The sequence below is a fragment of the Marmota monax genome, unplaced genomic scaffold (genome assembly GCF_021218885.2).
Source record: "Marmota monax isolate L192 unplaced genomic scaffold, Marmota_monax_Labrador192_F-V1.1 WCK01_AAM20220418_F8-fsc00178, whole genome shotgun sequence".
Classification (NCBI taxonomy): Eukaryota; Metazoa; Chordata; class Mammalia; order Rodentia; family Sciuridae; genus Marmota; species Marmota monax.
Window position 1 is genome coordinate 1,664,956 of NW_026694501.1, and position 16,651 is coordinate 1,681,606.

The 16,651-nt window shown below is 36.0% G+C and overlaps 1 protein-coding gene across 37 annotated transcripts in view; it reads left to right on the forward strand.

The window, feature by feature from the left end:
• Positions 1-16,651, forward strand: part of Map4k4 (mitogen-activated protein kinase kinase kinase kinase 4) — a 184,972-nt gene that overhangs the window by 128,234 nt on the left and 40,087 nt on the right. For all 37 annotated transcript variants that reach the window (XM_046419971.2, XM_058571418.1, XM_058571412.1 and 34 more), the window contains 3 exons: positions 1,775-1,847; positions 3,318-3,528; positions 14,418-14,579. In XM_046419971.2, the coding sequence (XP_046275927.1) occupies positions 1,775-1,847; positions 3,318-3,528; positions 14,418-14,579 (446 nt within the window). The remainder of the gene's footprint in view (positions 1-1,774; positions 1,848-3,317; positions 3,529-14,417; positions 14,580-16,651) is intronic.

Genomic DNA, 16,651 nt, shown 5'->3' on the forward strand with positions numbered 1-16,651 from the left:
AGGTATCCTGGGCTTCAATTCCTAGCACTGCCAAAGAGAGAGAGCTGGTCAGAGTCATCCTGGAGCCTCTATGGAGCTTTTTGTTTGTTCATTTGCATCTTGGACAACTTAGATATTCTTTCTTAGTGAAGCCTTGATTGGTGTTCTTTTTCCCACTGATGTATTCAGTCATAAAAGTAATTAAGCTTTGTGTATAGAATTATGTGATTGTAACAAAGTGTGTGTATAGAATTATGTGATTGTAACAAAGTGAACTAAAAGTTGAAAACAAGTCTTTTTTTTTTTTTTTTAAACAGTTGACAGGGTAGCCCTATTTGTGGCAAATATTATTTTTATATTGGATGATTTTCCTGTTACTTAATCATAACAGCTAATATTCTTGCTGTGTACCAGGTGTTAATTAAGTACTTAACCTGGATCACCTCAAGTATCCCTCATCTTTTACATTTTGCCAATGTAAACAAGTAGTGCGCCTAACCTTTTTTTCTTAACTTTAAGTCACAACAGCTTATTTTCTTTTCACATTCACCTTCTATAAACCCTCAGCTTCTTGTTAGTAGTTACTGGTTTATAGTACAAAATTTTAAAAATAATGAAGTACTCATTTAAAAGATTCCAGTGATAATTTAGGTTGGAATTTCCCTTAGAGGGTGGCATGTATCTATCAGTCTATTAAAATTATGTAACTTGGGCTGGGGTTGTGGCTCAGCAGTAGAGCGCTCGCCTAGCGTGCGTGAGGCCCTGGGTTCGATCCTTAACACCATATAAAAATAAATAAATAAACAAAATAAAGATATTATGTCTAACCAAAAAATAAATTAAAAAAAATTATGTAACTTTGTCCAGAATAGGGAAGAACCAATGTCATATGTACAGATTGACAAATTGGTCTTAAACCATATTTTAAGTCCTTAGGCCTGTTTTTCTCACCAGGAAACTGATTTTCATCTTGTGTACCTGACAGAAAGCACAAGTGTATTTTTTTGTTGTTGTTTGTATGTAGACTTTTAAGTCTCTTCAGCCTCTGTGGTTTTGATTGCTCTTTGGAGTAAAATGGCTCACTGAAAGTTGAATACCGACATTTGTAATGGGACCAGTAAAATGGCCTACTACTTTTAGGAAAATGAAATAAAACCTGTGGAAGTGAAAATGAATTATTCATGTTGAAACTTTTGATTACAGTCTAGTCTTAAGTTGAGCAGCTTTTTTCCCCATCCATTTGCTATATTGTTTGGTTCGTTTTTCCCTGGTTTAGTTCTTATAAATTGTGGGAATATTTGATTTTGTTTTCTTACTACATAATGCTTCACTTTTTGTCCACCTAGCAAACCTTTCTCTCTGCTGTACTCCCAATGGATCTCCAGTATTTAAAAATAACCAAACAAATTTTCTTGGTTGTTTTGGTTAGTTTCAGTAGCTCAATCTGTTTCTTTTCAATTTTGACATCAGAATAAACTTCTGTGAATTTGCTGGTGCTCTAGTCACTTTGATTTTGTTCATCTGGAGCTCTTCTCAGCAAAACCTTCAAGGATTTTTATTTTGAATGAGGCAGAATCAGATCTTCCGTAAGGGGTTAGGCTACCCTACAGAATTGGCACTTTAAATGTGGGGATTTGTGTCTTTTCCTACCTCCCTTAGTGTCCTTCATACAAGTTGCTGTTTTCATAAATAACATGTTGTTTATCTTTTGTCATAATGCTCTTGGAGATGCTTGCATGTGTAGGCACATGTCAGGATATGAACTGTCCCATTTGTCTTGTCCTTGTCTTCATAGATGAAACTGAATACGAGTACAGCGGGAGTGAGGAAGAAGAGGAGGAAGTGCCTGAACAGGAAGGAGAGCCAAGGTAAAGGCACAGCCTCTGTTCATAGACTGCACTTGGTGCTGATGCCAGGATTTTAGAAGGCTCATGGGTAATAGGAAGGAGTCTTAAATTACCTTGAAAGTGCCTTACTATCTCCCATTTCTCTCTCTTTTTCTCTCTCTTTTTGACAGATTCCTATAAACATCTCATTACCCACTGTTGGTTTTTCTTCTTTTTTAAAACAAGGATTACACATTAATCCCTACCCAGTAACTTGGAATTGTGCATGGCTGTGTTGAACTTGGACAGGAGACTTTGTCCCTGCTATTTGTTGGTCCAGAAGGCACAGATAATGCAGGCCTTACACTGGGAAGATCAGTCCTACACTCAGTAAATTGTCCTGCTCATAAGGCCAATTTTATGTCATCTGGAGCTCTTCTCAGCAAAATGTTCAAGGATATTTATTTTGAATGAGGTAGAATCATGGCCTGCATTGAAAAACTATGCAGTCTTTCCCCAAACCCCCCATCCCCCATTTTTTGCTCCTCTCACAAATGGGGTCACCAGCATTTGATTTCCTATGTTAGAGTGTGTTCTGCACTGATCCATTTTATGTTTTGATTTATTTTGGGCTTCCTACGGTGCAGTATACAAAGATTGAGGAGTTAAAACTGGTAAGATGAACTTCGTAAGAACATCAATCAAAGAGTAAAGGATTTTTGGATTTTAGCGATGTTTTTCCTGACACCCATTCATGACATCACTGCAGGAGCCATGTGTTTGAGAATGAGGGTTTGTTGAGAGAAGAGAATTTATTAAAGAAACAACATTTTGCTTTTTACTGTAGGAAAAGATTTGAATCTATTCTAAACTGAAAAGTTTAGAGGAGTTTGAACTGATTTCACAGGATATATAAAATTGTTTTGGGGTTGGAGAATGATTGAATAAGAGGTAATTGTAGGAGATTTGTTAGCTATGATATTTTGGATAGCATGGAAGGGGAGAAATAGAGAGGCCAGGATGGGCGCTGGTTAATTTATCTGCAATGGCTAATTCATGAGACCCATGGAGTTCAGCTGGTGACTTGAACACAAAAACTGGGGGAGGACATACATGACAGGACGTGGTAGTTGACAAGGTGAAGATAAAGGAACAGTTAGTACTGAAGACTGCCCTGATATTTTTGTTTACTGATGGAAAACAAGGGGCAAGACAGTGAAGTGAAGTTGCCTGTAACCTTTCATTTTACAGAGTTTGGATTAATAAGTATTTTGTCAAGCAAACATGTAGGATAGAATTTTTAAGATGCTCCTAAATGGTAAAAGAAGATGTGGGACTATTGAGCTGTAAGTAACAGTCATTCCTATGGATGTTTTAATTTAACTTCTAGGGTCAGTTGGGGACTCCCATTAGGAATGAATTTAGAAAGGGATTAGGATACCAGAATTGCTACCTTTCCTAGAGGTCAGGGTAATGTGCACATACCCATGAAAGCCCTGCTTCCTCTTACAGTTCCATTGTCAACGTGCCTGGTGAGTCTACTCTCCGTCGGGATTTCCTGAGACTGCAACAGGAGAACAAGGAACGCTCTGAGGCTCTCCGGAGACAGCAACTATTGCAGGAGCAACAGCTCCGGGAGCAGGAAGAGTATAAAAGGCAGCTGCTGGCAGAGAGGCAGAAACGAATCGAGCAGCAGAAAGAACAGAGGCGGAGGCTAGAAGAGGTAGAAAATAAAAATGTCCACACTGGTCTTTTCTCTTTCATATTCACTTGGTTGCCAAGTACTCCAAGGCGTGTTGTCTGTAGCCCACTGAGATAATACCCATCCTCTGTGTAGCTTTTCAAAAACTTCTAAAGGAAAGCTTGTGCTTTGGACTGGCAGGCCTTCACATTCTTGAGGTCTTAGAAATGTTTTCCTTCCTTGTAAAAACTTTGAGGATCTGCCCTACAGTTACTCATCGACATATTGTGAGATGCAGAGCATTGGTGTCCCAGAGATGGCATCAGATGAGCTTTGTGCAGTGTTTCCATTGTGGTTAAGTTGGCTTGCTCAGGCTTGACCTGATTTCTTTTCCATTCTTGGCCTCTAGGTTCCAGTTTGTATGGTTACGTTTTTTGGAAACTTCAGACTTTTTCACATGAAAACATTTTTCTCTAAAAGCCTTAACTTACTTCAAAGGAGTATTTAGTTAGGTTGAGGATGTAGCTCAGTGTTGGTTTGCTTGTCTCACATGCATGAGGTCCTGGGTTCCATCCCCAGTACCATAAAAATAAACAAAAAGTGACTCTTAACTATACCTTTATATTTTTATATATATTTAAGTTAAGGGATGCAGAATATTTAAGAATAAAGAACACAGAATTTTAACATGAGATTAGTATGTCCTGTTAGGTAGAAGGACCTTTTGTATCGCCTGATCACTCATTAATATTCTTAACAGTGGTGTGTAATTACCTCCAGATTTTCATTTTTAATTCATGGAAACATATCATTCCTCTGTATTTTACTAGGTTAAAAGGATCTTTTGATTTTCTTTTTTGACTTCCTTTTGCTGTGTATTTCACAATCACAAATTTCCTTTTCATGATCATTTGTTTCTGTTTAATTCAAACATCTTATTGTTTTACCTTTATCTTTCTCCTTCAGAAAAAGAACAAAACCAGTAAAGTCATGAAGTGATGTTTTCCAGTAGAGTTCAATTTAAGTAACACATGTTATTATTCAAGTTTTCTAGCAATATATTTTGGCAGAGGGTCTTGTTTTATTTTGTGTGTTTGTAGTCTACATTCTGAAAACTGATTATAATTTGCCCCCTGATGAGAAACCAGCACCCCTCTTAACTATGGAGCTTGGAAATATTCAGCCAGGTCTTTTATCGAAAAACATAGGCCATACCTTCCTTTATATCAGCTTAGTGTTTATGTGATTCTTTTTGTAATTTATTTGCAAATCCCTTGTAAAATTTTGTTAAGGCTTTTCTCAGTATTCTCCAAACACAACAAATTCTGGATGGGTTTGGAAGTTTGTTCAAGTTGTACCTTGACCATTTGTACTTAGTATATTAGAAAAGCTACTTGAGATTCGGAACTGTGGCTATCTGTTTATAGATCTTTCTTTATGTGGTATTCTCCACTGTCCTTTGTAATCCTGGTTAGGTTCTCCTTAAGCAGATCATACAGGTAACTTTGTTGGTGTTTAACTTGAAATGTGAAGGATCAGATCAGTTAGAGCTGTTCGTAGCACAGGCCTCAGAAATAACTTTATGTAGTCAATCAGTAGTGAGAGGATTTTCCATTATTCAGCCCTTGTGTGAGGTAGTCAGTTAAGGTTATGGTTCAAGGTGATAAACTGAAGTTTTAAGGTCATTTAGTTAGAGTTGTCTTCTAAAACAGGAGTTTTGTACTTTGCATGTTTCAGTTTGCCCTTTAACTTTAGAATCTCAATAAAAGTTCAAACTTAGTGTCATCTCTTTGTATCTCTTAATCAGGAATGGTGGAGATGGGCACTGAAAAGGGAAACATGGACATGAGTGGAATCCGCTTGTTTGGATTTTTGGTGATCTGGGTCCTAGAAGATTAACGGGAATATTTGAGTCATAAATGGTTTGGGGCCCTTTATTGACATTAGTGGTTCAGCTAAAACTCTTTGGAGAATAGATTCCTTATTTCATGAACCAAGTAGCTAAAGGTAGTCGATCTTACTCATAAGATAAATGACAACTAAAACTGAAAGGAGGCTGGGGATGTAGCATGCACAAGGCCCTGGGTTCAATCCCCAGAACCATAACTACCACCAAAAACAAACAAAGTTAAGTCAGAAATTGAGGCTAAGGAGAAACATAATGCAGATGTTCCTTTCCTTGCACTTGCCACAAAACCAGGCCCACTAGATCTGGGGGCTTCTCCTGCACCAACACACTCTTCTGCCCTCATATCTTCCTGCATCTTTCAGAAGTATTTGTGATTAGCTGCCTGCTAATCAGGGCTGTTTGAGACCTGCTGTTGCTGGTGTCTGCTTCTTCCTCCTTGGTTCCCTTGTTTGTTAACTGTGTTTCTTTTGAAAGACCTTGCAAATATTTTGGAGTCTGTTTTCCAGTTTTACTGAAAATGAAATTTTTGTTTTCAGTTTTCCTTGATGGTTTTGGATGGTCCTACAAGGAAAAGTGGAGAATGCTGAGCTCACACAGACAAGTTCATTCTGGAAGTCCCACCAACTGTTCCTTTCTGTTCCTCAATAGCCTCCATGTATTTGATGATGATCCCTGTGTCTCTCTCCTTTGGACCCACTCATAAATGTTTTATTTACTCTGGATATATCATCTAGATTAAAAATTCCCGCCAAATAATGATCTCCCTGCATGCAAAAGTTTTAACATTACTAATACTACTTTTTGTATTTAGAGCATTATCATGCCTTTGGCTCACAGAGAACTTTGTCAGTGGCTAATTTTTTAAAAAATAAATATTTATTTTTTAGGTGTAGGTGGACACAACACAATGCCTTTTTATTCTTATGTGGTGCTGAGGATCAAACCCGGGTCCCACTCATATGAGGCGAGCGCTCTACCACTGAGCCACAATCCCAGCCCCTAATTTTTTTTTTTTTTTAGGTAAAAATTGTTTGTATGCTAGCCTTTCTCCTAATCTAATAGTTACTCATTTGTTTTTCAGGAGAAATGAAATCTATTTCATTGTTATCCCATATTTTTTTGTGTGTCTTTTTTCATTGAGTCAGATTTGGTACCCATCACCTATTCCTCCTTGCATATATGCTGGTTAGCCTGTTTTCCTCATTGTTTATCTTAAGTTTAATAAAAAATATTGAAATGGTGTCCTAGAGAAAGCCTGATCCGCAAGCTAAGATAAGCTTACATTAGTTTTACTTGGGGTATGATTTTGAACCTGTTATGTGTATAACTAAAAATCATGTCTGCTGGTTTGTATGTCTTTATTTTGATCTGATGGAGACAGATTATTAAAAGAAAAAGAAAAGTTTCTAGAGATGATTTGTTTTTAGTAAGCCTTGTGCCCTCATAATAGTATATTCTTTAAAAAATTTTAATCAAACTGTACAAAAATTATGTTAATCTAAATTTGTATTTGATGTTTCTAGATCTTATCCTTTAGAAAAAATTTCCAGCTGGGGATATAGCAAAGTTGGTAGAGTGCTTGCCCCACATGCACAAGGCCCTGGGTTCAATCCCCAGCACCTCAGAAATAAATAAATAAATAAATCCCCAAATTTTCAATCCCATTTCAGTCACATTCTCGTGAGATGAAGACCATATATACTCTGAAGACTTAAAATATTTGCCATTGAGGTCAAGCGAGGAACTTCACTTATTGATCTGTGGATCACTTTTTCTACTATTTGTGTATCTTTTCTATTTTAGAAGACTGCTAATATGATACTTAAATCCTCCTGCCTCACATCCTTTCTGTGGGTATTATAAGATAATCTCCTGCCTTTATGATCTTTCCTTGCAAAGTGTATAGCACTGGAATCTCAGGTGTCACTGTGATTTTAGAGAATCTGCTTCCCTGAAGTGAAGGGTAAAGGAAGTATGTGCACTTCTAAGGTTATAGTTTGGTGAAAGTGAGAGAAATTAAAAACAAAGGCAAGAAGGAGAAAAAAATATTTTCTTTGTGAAATGGGTTTACTATCAGTTATAAGTTTTAGCACTAGCAAAACCATGTTTTTCCGTAAAAATTAAGAAACTATACCTTGTATTTGTTTTATGTTTCTTGACTCTGAAACCTTAGAAGGAAGGCTTTGAACTTCTTTACCCCAAGGACTTTCCAGCAGTGATTCATGAATTTTAAAGAAAGAAAAAACATTTCTTCATTTTACATTGCCTACAGAAAAGGCCTTTGTTTTACAAATCATTAGAATCTAACACCAGGAGTACTGTGTTGGCACAGTGCTACTTTTTCACAGTTCCAACTTTAATATATGCAGTAATTCTAGTGACCAAGCAGCCAGTGACCCTATGGCTAATGCCTTGATTTATGTCAAGTCAATGACTCAGTAGTTGTTTTTGCAAATTCTTGTTTTTAAGAACATCTTTAAAAGTTCTTAAAAGTTCTCTTGGCACCTAGCCTAGTGGTTGGTTAAATTTTTCAGAGTTAGTTTAATTCAGCAAATATTATTTGTTGTCTCAAGATGGAGAAGAGTTGTCTTTGGGGAGAAGAGAAGCAAGTAGTTTCTCCACCATGGCTTCATCAGAACTTGTATATTAAGAAAAAAAAAAATCAAGCATTTTTAGTATATGTGCGCAGTAATGTGACTTCAAACCTTTAGAAATAGCTGAATCTGAAGAATGGCTTGGTCTATTGAAGTTTACTAGTTTCCATTAAAGCAAGTAAATCCAGGGGAGTATATTTAAATGGGCCTTATTTTCAGTGTGACTTAGAAAAAGTTTTCAGAATTATGAGATGAAAGCATTGCTTTAAATACCAAACTAGAAAGGGAACTTGAATAATTAAAGCATTGCAGGAAAAGTACATATTTACTTAGGCATGCTTGGGAAAATTTAAGTAATAAGGAAATCTTTTTATAATTTAAGAGACTTGGAAATCACTTTATAGCATCATTCAGTTTTTCAATTTGTTTGATTTTTGTTTAAAAGAAAAAAATGATTTAAGAACATAATGACATCAGTTTGCAAAATCTTCAAAGGATTATAACATGTTTATTATTTTTAGTAGGATAACCTGAAAAGATGTATTCATTAGATTCCCTAGGGTTTTGTTATTTGAAATGACAGGCATATGGTTAATTCCCTAAGGATTGATGTTGATGGTGTATGTTTCATTTTTGGCTGTTTCGAGCTTGTAATGCAGGAAGCCAGGTTTTCGTGATAATTATTCAGATAAATTTAATGTAGGTTTTCTTACTTTAATGGTTCCTGACTGTGCCTATATCCTGATGTGTCCCTCTCCCCCTGCAATGGAGAGTTTGTTCTCATTAGAGTGGCTTTGTGATTGATAGTTTGAATTTTTGCTCCTGTTCCAATCTACACTTTGAAAAATCAGAGCATAATGTGGGAAGAGGAGTAAGTAACCATAATGTGCTTTGCCCATTGGCCTTGTCAGCAGGTTGGTCTCCTAGCCAGGATTTGCTGAGTAGGCTAATCTTGGGAAATAGGACACTTTCCACGTTGCCTTATGAATTTTTCTAATGTATGTAACTTACTTACCATAAGACTTAGAGGAGAGGGCCTGCTTCTAATTCGTACCCATGGGACTTAATTAGTAAGTATTTTTTCAAATAGGTAAGTCAATCATTCATAGTCCTGTGTGTATCTCTAGAAAGGGTCCATTCAAATTTATTCCTGTTTGAAAGTGGACCCTTGGACTTCAAAGCTCGAATTTGAGTCCCAAAGCCACTCAGAATACTTCAAAGGACTTTGTATGATACCCTGAGACATAGAGTGTGTTGCTGAAGCATGAGGCATTATGCAGAGCAACAGTTAATGTTCAGGCCTTTGTGCACTTACTTGGTGATCTTGAAAAGATTGCTTTAGTATTCGATTGGATTTCTTGAATCTTTTATTACTCTAACTACCAAGTATTGGGTAAAATCACAGCAGTCTTTGTTTTGGATGTCATATGCTTGGTGTGAGGGTGAGATTTAATTAGGAAAAATAAAAGTAATGCACAGGCTGAGGGAGTAGCTCCTTGTTAGAGTATAGGCTAGCATGTGTGAGGCCCTATAACTGATCTCCCCACAAAATAATGCATTCTTCTTGTGAAGATGATTTACAACAGGGGGAAAAATTGAAAAAAAGTGATTCCTGCTTTCAAGCAATTTACTAAGGCCTTAAGATTTCACATGAAATTAAGAAGGAAAGGCCTTTTGGAAGCTTTTGGTTGCTAATTGAGATTTTTTTAGATAGATTGTCCCTTTTTTTTGAGATGTTGTTTGCTTCCTTTTTTTTAATGTCTTTTGAGTAAATAATAAATTTTAATTATTTTAGTTAACTGAATAAATATTTAGTTATATTGACTTTGAAAAACAATGGAACAGAAACTTTCATAGAGAAGTCCCTCTGAAATGACTGAAAAAGTAAAAAACAGCATAAACAACAGGGATTTTTTTAAAAAGCAGAAAAGAGACCTAATTGTGGAAATTAATGCATGGAAGAATGCTGATTCTTAGTACAAATCTTGGAAGAGTCAGAAGTGGGAAGCAGTAGGTGGGCTGAAAGCAGGATTTTTAAAAAATTTGTTTTAATTAGTTATATAGGACAGCAGAATGTATTTTGATTCATTGTACACAAATGGAGGAAAGCAGGATTTTTTTGAAGGTGGGGGAAATATAGAGAGAGGACAGCTAAGACTTCCCAGCCTGTGCAGCCAGGCCACTGTGCTCGTACCTCAGCAGGGCCACATGTATTCTCCCTGGGAAAGTGAGCAAAAGAAACTCAGAACATGGAGAAATCAGGCACAGCTGAGCATGCAAAGGGATGTACAGCAAAAAAGGCATTTAGTGAAAATCTCCTGATCAATGTGATTGCAAATGTGCTCACCTCACTCAGTCCCCAGGGTGCTGACAGTCACACTTATTACAAATGCCACCTATTTCAACCACATCCTTTCTTCAACTCCAGACGAATATTGGGATGATTCCCAGAATATTGGGAAGATTCTTCTCTGGACCTTACTGGCCATTTGCAAGGAAATGAGGCTTCCATGAAATGATCATAGTTGCCAAATGTGGTCCACCTATTAACCCTTATGGTTTGCATTTTAGTGTCTTTTAGTATCTTTGGCATACTCACATTTTAGTAAGTATATAGCCAAGATTACAAACATTAAGAAAAGTCTTTAACATGAAAAATTTCAAAAAAAAAAAAAATACAAAAAGGAACTTAAAATAGGATGCACCTAATGCATATACACATGCATTTATACAAAATCTTATCCTTAGAGAAAAGATTATTCATGAAACAAGATTATTTATGAAAAGAATTCTTCATTTAAAACTTAACTCAGAAAGGAGGGAGATACATTTGATTAATATAATTGATAATACAGAAGGTCCAACTTCTGTTTAATAGACATCCTAGAATTGAATATGATGGGAGAATGTACAGAAAGTAATTAAAACAAAGTTTCTAGAACTCAGTTTCTGGATTGAAAGATTCATCAGTTACATAGCACATGAGTGAAGAAAAGGACCATGTAAAGGAACATAGTCACTTGAAATTCTAGAAACTGAGGACGAAAAGAGGGTTCTAAAAGCTACGTTTGGGAAGCAGTCAGTAGAGTAGGAAAGGGAAACTGGAATGGTCTTAGATTATTCAGGACGAGAAACTAAAAGATAACATTCTAACTCTGAGATTCTGAGGAGAAATTATTTCCTTAGCCAAAATTGTCAGTATATCATGAGAGGAAAGAAAGATTTTGAGACAGTTTTCACAGCCTTTACCTCTTCTGCACTCTTTCCCACGAGGCTGTTGGAGGATGTGTTCCAGCAAAATAAGAAAATCATAAGGGTTCTAGGTAACAGAGGATCCTATCCAGGAGAGTGTAAAATGATTCCCAGGAAGTTGATGGTCAGAAATATAGAGTTACTGAAGAAAAGTGAATAGTTTAGTGTATAGAGTGTATAGAGTCTTAATCTCTAAGATAAAAAATGACTAATTCTTCAACAATATTGAAAGGAGTTTTTTTTTAAAAAATGCAAGGCACTCAGTAATTTTATTATAGATCCAGTGAAAATCAAATAAAAAACAACATAAAAAAGAGGCAGTTAGTAGTAACTTCTGGAAAAAAATAAAAGGAAAGTTAGTCATACATGTCTTAGTCATGCATGTAGTTTTTACTTATCCAGAAATTGTCATACTGGATTGGAAATATGGACTGGATGGGGTAGTACAGTAGATGGTGTCTAAGGTAGAAAGTTATTTAAAAATAGCTCCATATGTGAGTTATTTACAAAGAAGGATGTGCTGGCAAGTGATAATTGTCAAGTTATATTGGTATATTGTGTACATGTACAAATGTGTAACAAATCCCATCATTAAGCACAACTATCATGCACCAATAAAAAAATGTGGAAAGAGGAAAAATAAAGGAAGATAGAAATAATGGGGGCAAATTTGAAAGCTTTAAAAATACTTATCCTTTTAGAGTAAGGATTGGGAGTTAGGGAAATAGGACAGCTTTTTTTTTGTTTTGTTTTTGTTTTTGTTTTTGTTTTGTTTTGGTGTTGGGGATTGAACCAGGGACTTGTGCATGCAAGGCAAACACTCTACCAACTGAGCTATATCCCCAGCCTGGACAGCTTGTTTTTGACATAAGCTATATAGTCTGTCTCCTTTTGACATTTTAAAGTTTCTACTTAATATTTTTATTAAGAAATTTAGATGACAAATATGTTGGAAAAAATCCTTTGTGTTACTTTTTAAGAGCATTCTAAAGAACATTTTTTAAAAATTCTTTTTAGTTACATATGACAGTGTCTTTTGGCAGATTATACATACATAAAATGAACTTATTCTATTTAGGATCCCACTCTTGTGGTTTTACATGATGTGGAGTTACTCTGTTCTTATATTCAAATACAAGGGTAGGAAAGTTATGACTGTTTAATTCTACTATCTTTCCTATTCCCCGAAAACTCCCTTTCCTATGTTTTTCTTCGTCTAATCCAGTGGATTTCTATTATTCCCCTCCCCAACTTCCTTTGTTTTGAGTTAGCATTCACAATCAGAGAGAACATTTGGCCTTTGGTTTTTTAGCATTGGCTTATTTCACTTAGCAAGCAGGATATTCTCCAGTTCCATCCATTTACCAGCAAATACCATATTTCATTCTTCTTTATGGCTGAGTAGTATTCCATTATCTCTATATATCACATTTTCTTTATCCATTCATCTGTTCAAGGACACCTAGGTTGTTTCCATAGCTTGGCTATTGTGAATTGAGCTGCTGAAAACATTGATGTGATTGTGTCGCTGTACTATGCTGATTTTAAGTCTTTTGGTTATAGACCAGAAAGTGGGATAACTGGGTCAAATGGTGGTTCCAAACAGCATTTAGTTAGAGGAAATAGTCAAGATTTCCTTTCATGCAGGTTGCCCTTCCCTTGGTGCACTTGGGAATAATCAAGAAAGTGGATTCTATACATTGTTTTTTTAGTAGTGGGGGAACTTACTGTCCAGTGAAAGAATGAATGCTTTTACTTAAAGAGTCAAAGCACATTTGACCAGAGGGCATGTGTGAAGGACAGTAGGTGTCAGTAATTCAGACAGGGGTAGAAGGGGGAGAGGTAAGCATAGATGAAGAACTGAATTTTTCATCTTATTTCACTCAAAATTGAGTTTCACTTTAAAATGTCCAAATGTAGCTGATGGCTATAACATTGAACAGCACAGCTCTAGAGGCTACATAGCCAGCACATTTCTGAGACACCAAACTGACACTATCGCCACAAACTTGATTTGGGAGACCGAGCGTAACTATAAATGTTTGAAGTAAAGTTGGGGGGATATTAGACGAAAAGGTGAAAAAAATCAGTTCTTCCTCTGTGCTGCTTATATTTCAGGGGCTCAGTGGCACTCAGTATTGATGACTAGGGCCATTAGTGACTATAGTATTGATCATTTCAGAAACAGAACATTCTCATTATCTCCAGGGAGTTCTGTTGGACAGTGCTGGCCAAGGGCCTGTCATTTTTCATATTCATGGGACGATTTGGTCAGTGTTAGACTCCATATTGAGCACCACACTCTCACTTCCCTATGTGAGAGAAACTGTTAGTTTAGGAGCTAGTGGCTGGCTCTAATGTTCTGTACTATAGGATTATATGGAGCAGTGATAAAGTGATTTTGGTGACTTGGTGCACTGTGTGCACCTGCTGACAGATGCAGGGTGGTATGTGGTCAAGGGCATCAGCTTTAGAGGCAAAATAGCTTTTACACCTGGTGGCTTGCTGCTGGTGACATTGGGCAAGTTATTTAACTTTCTAAACTGTTTTCTCATCTGTAGAGATGCAATGAGATACTTACGGTTGTTATGAGAAGGATATTAGGTGAAGTAAATGAAATTTAAAAAGTCAAATACTGAGCACAGTGCCAGGTACTTAGTAGTAAGAAGGAGCTCAGTGGTTGCATTTTAAAATTCATAGTAATGATGATGGTGCCTGTTACTCTTGCTAATGTCATTTCTTCCTTTTCTGATACATGCTTCTTTTCTTCTCTTTTATTCCTTGGTGCCCTTCAATTGTCCTGTATCCTCCTTTATTCCTTTCCCTTATGTATTTTTCTTCTGACTTAATGGCCTCGAAGAACTGTTAATGACAGAGTAACCCCAAAATAAAGAATTTGTAGTTTTGTAATTGCTATGGTACAGTGAGCAGTGGGGATAATTGTTATTAAAACAAAATCAAAACCCTCAAAGTATTCACAGAAACATAGAATCTTTGATGAGTATTTATGCAAAGGCTGTTAGATACAGGGCTAAGGGGTTAAGTGTGGAAATAATTGCCCAGTAGAATTGGGATCTTTGAACTTCACTACATTGTCAGTAACTGACTGGTTAGCAAACTATTCTGGAAGACACAGCTGAAAGATCCCTGGTAATCACACATTTTTACTTATGCAGCAACAAAGGAGAGAGCGAGAAGCTAGAAGGCAGCAAGAACGTGAGCAGCGAAGGAGAGAACAAGAAGAAAAGAGGCGTCTAGAGGAATTGGAGAGAAGGCGTAAAGAGGAGGAGGAGAGGAGGCGTGCGGAAGAAGAGAAGAGGAGAGCGGAAAGAGAACAGGTGAGTCCAAGAGTGCTGCAGCCATTAATTTGTGAAGATTGTTACTTTGTAAAGCTGGGGGTTTGAGGTAAAATGTACTCACGTGTGTATGCTTATGCACATATACTATACTGCACACACTCAGAACGTTGGACATCTGAAAATGCTGAAGCACATGGAAGCATGCTAATAAGTTGAGTCTCTTGTCTTAAAAAAAAAAAAGAAAGAAAAATCTTCTAGGGTATTACATCTTAGAAAATCCTTGAATCAGCTCAGTGGTCTCCAAAAAAATTCAGACTAAGTGAATATTTGATGTATCTGCTTATAAGTTGATATATACATAAAAAGCATTAAAAAAGTAACAACTTTGCATGGTTCAATTATAGGATTTTATTAATAGCATGGATAGCTGTATTTAGAAATTTTGTTTTGTGAACCACTTTTGTAAACAAAAATTGACTATGCCCAGCTTCCTTGCTTTTCTAATGTTTAAGTTAATTGTTCTTTGTTTTGAACTTTGAATAAAGAAAATTATATGATGGGGACCGATTTAAATAATATTTGAAATTCACATTTAAAATACTTATAAACCATAGTGATAACTTCCAACTATGTCTAATCTACTGTCCTTGGTACTAATAGTGTGCCTCTGGTTTTTTTGGAGACTTGATCACTAATGTTTTCATAGGAATTTCAGTGCTACTCTTTTATCTATTACCGTATTGGCATTATTGATCATTTAACTATAGCGTTATATATGTGTCTGTGTGTGTTTTATTAACATTCTGGCCATGTATTTACCTGTGGGCTGCAAAGAGGAGGAAATACCAGCTTTTAAGAAATTACCTAGGAGCCCGGCATGGTGGCCCATGTCTAGAATCCCAGCAACTCAGGAGGCTGAGGCAGTAGGATCATGAGTTTGAAGCCCGCCTCAGCAAAAACAAGGCCCTAAGCAACTCAGTGAGACCCTGTCTCTAAATAAAGTACAAAATAGGTCTGTGGATGTGGCTCAGTGGTTGAGTGCTCCTGAGTTCAATCCCCAGTAACCCCCCCCCCCCAAAAAAAAATAGCCTTCTTAGAGGAAAAAAAAATGAGGTGATCTCATTTTAATATGAAAATGATGTTATTGAAGGTTAAAAAATCAAATTAAAAAAAAGTTGAATTGGAAAATTAGATAACTAACAAGCCTAGTGATAATGAAGCATAGAGAAATATGGCAGTCAATAGGAAATAGAAGTAATGCCCATTGCATAGATATCTTTGGAGATCATGTAATTCCAGTTAGGTGGTAAGTCAACAAAATCCAAATATGAACCCTATAGCTGTGTGACCTGACTTTGCTCTCAGTTCTTTATGCTCTGTGTTTCCATCAATTACTTTCTGTTCCAGTTTATATATATATATATATATATATATATATATATATATATATATATATATATATGTTGATAGACCTTTATTTTATTTATATGCAGTGCTGAAAGTCAAACCTAGTGCCTCACACATACTAGACAAGTGCTGTATCACTGAGCTACAACTCCAGCCCTATGTTTCAGTTTTTTAAGCGATCTGTATCCTCATTTCCTTATCTATAAAATGGAGCAATGATAGTGTGCCTATGAGAATTACATTAATTAATATTTTGAATAAAATTAAAACATTGCTTTAATTTAACTAAACATTTTGGTATTCAAATTGGAGCATTCATATTCATAAAATTTTATGTTCAATCTATAATATTAAATAATTCCTGTTAATTTAAGAAAAATACACTTAAGATATTTTAATTAAAATTAAGTTAAACTGCAGCATATCGATATAGATAGTGTTTTGATTATTGAAAAGTCAATAATTAACATCCTTATTTGATATTAATCCTTTTAAAAATCAGTTATTAAAATTATCACTTATGTGTATTGTACTTTGGACAAGAAGGTAATCAAAGACTAGTGTATCTTATTCTTTGAATGTATATGGTAGGGAATATTTTGAGAAACAATCTGAAGACTCAAATTATTGGGACAAAATTTAGAGTGTGACTTTTACAGTGCTACATGATATCCTAGTGTCCTACTCTATGGAAATAATTTCTA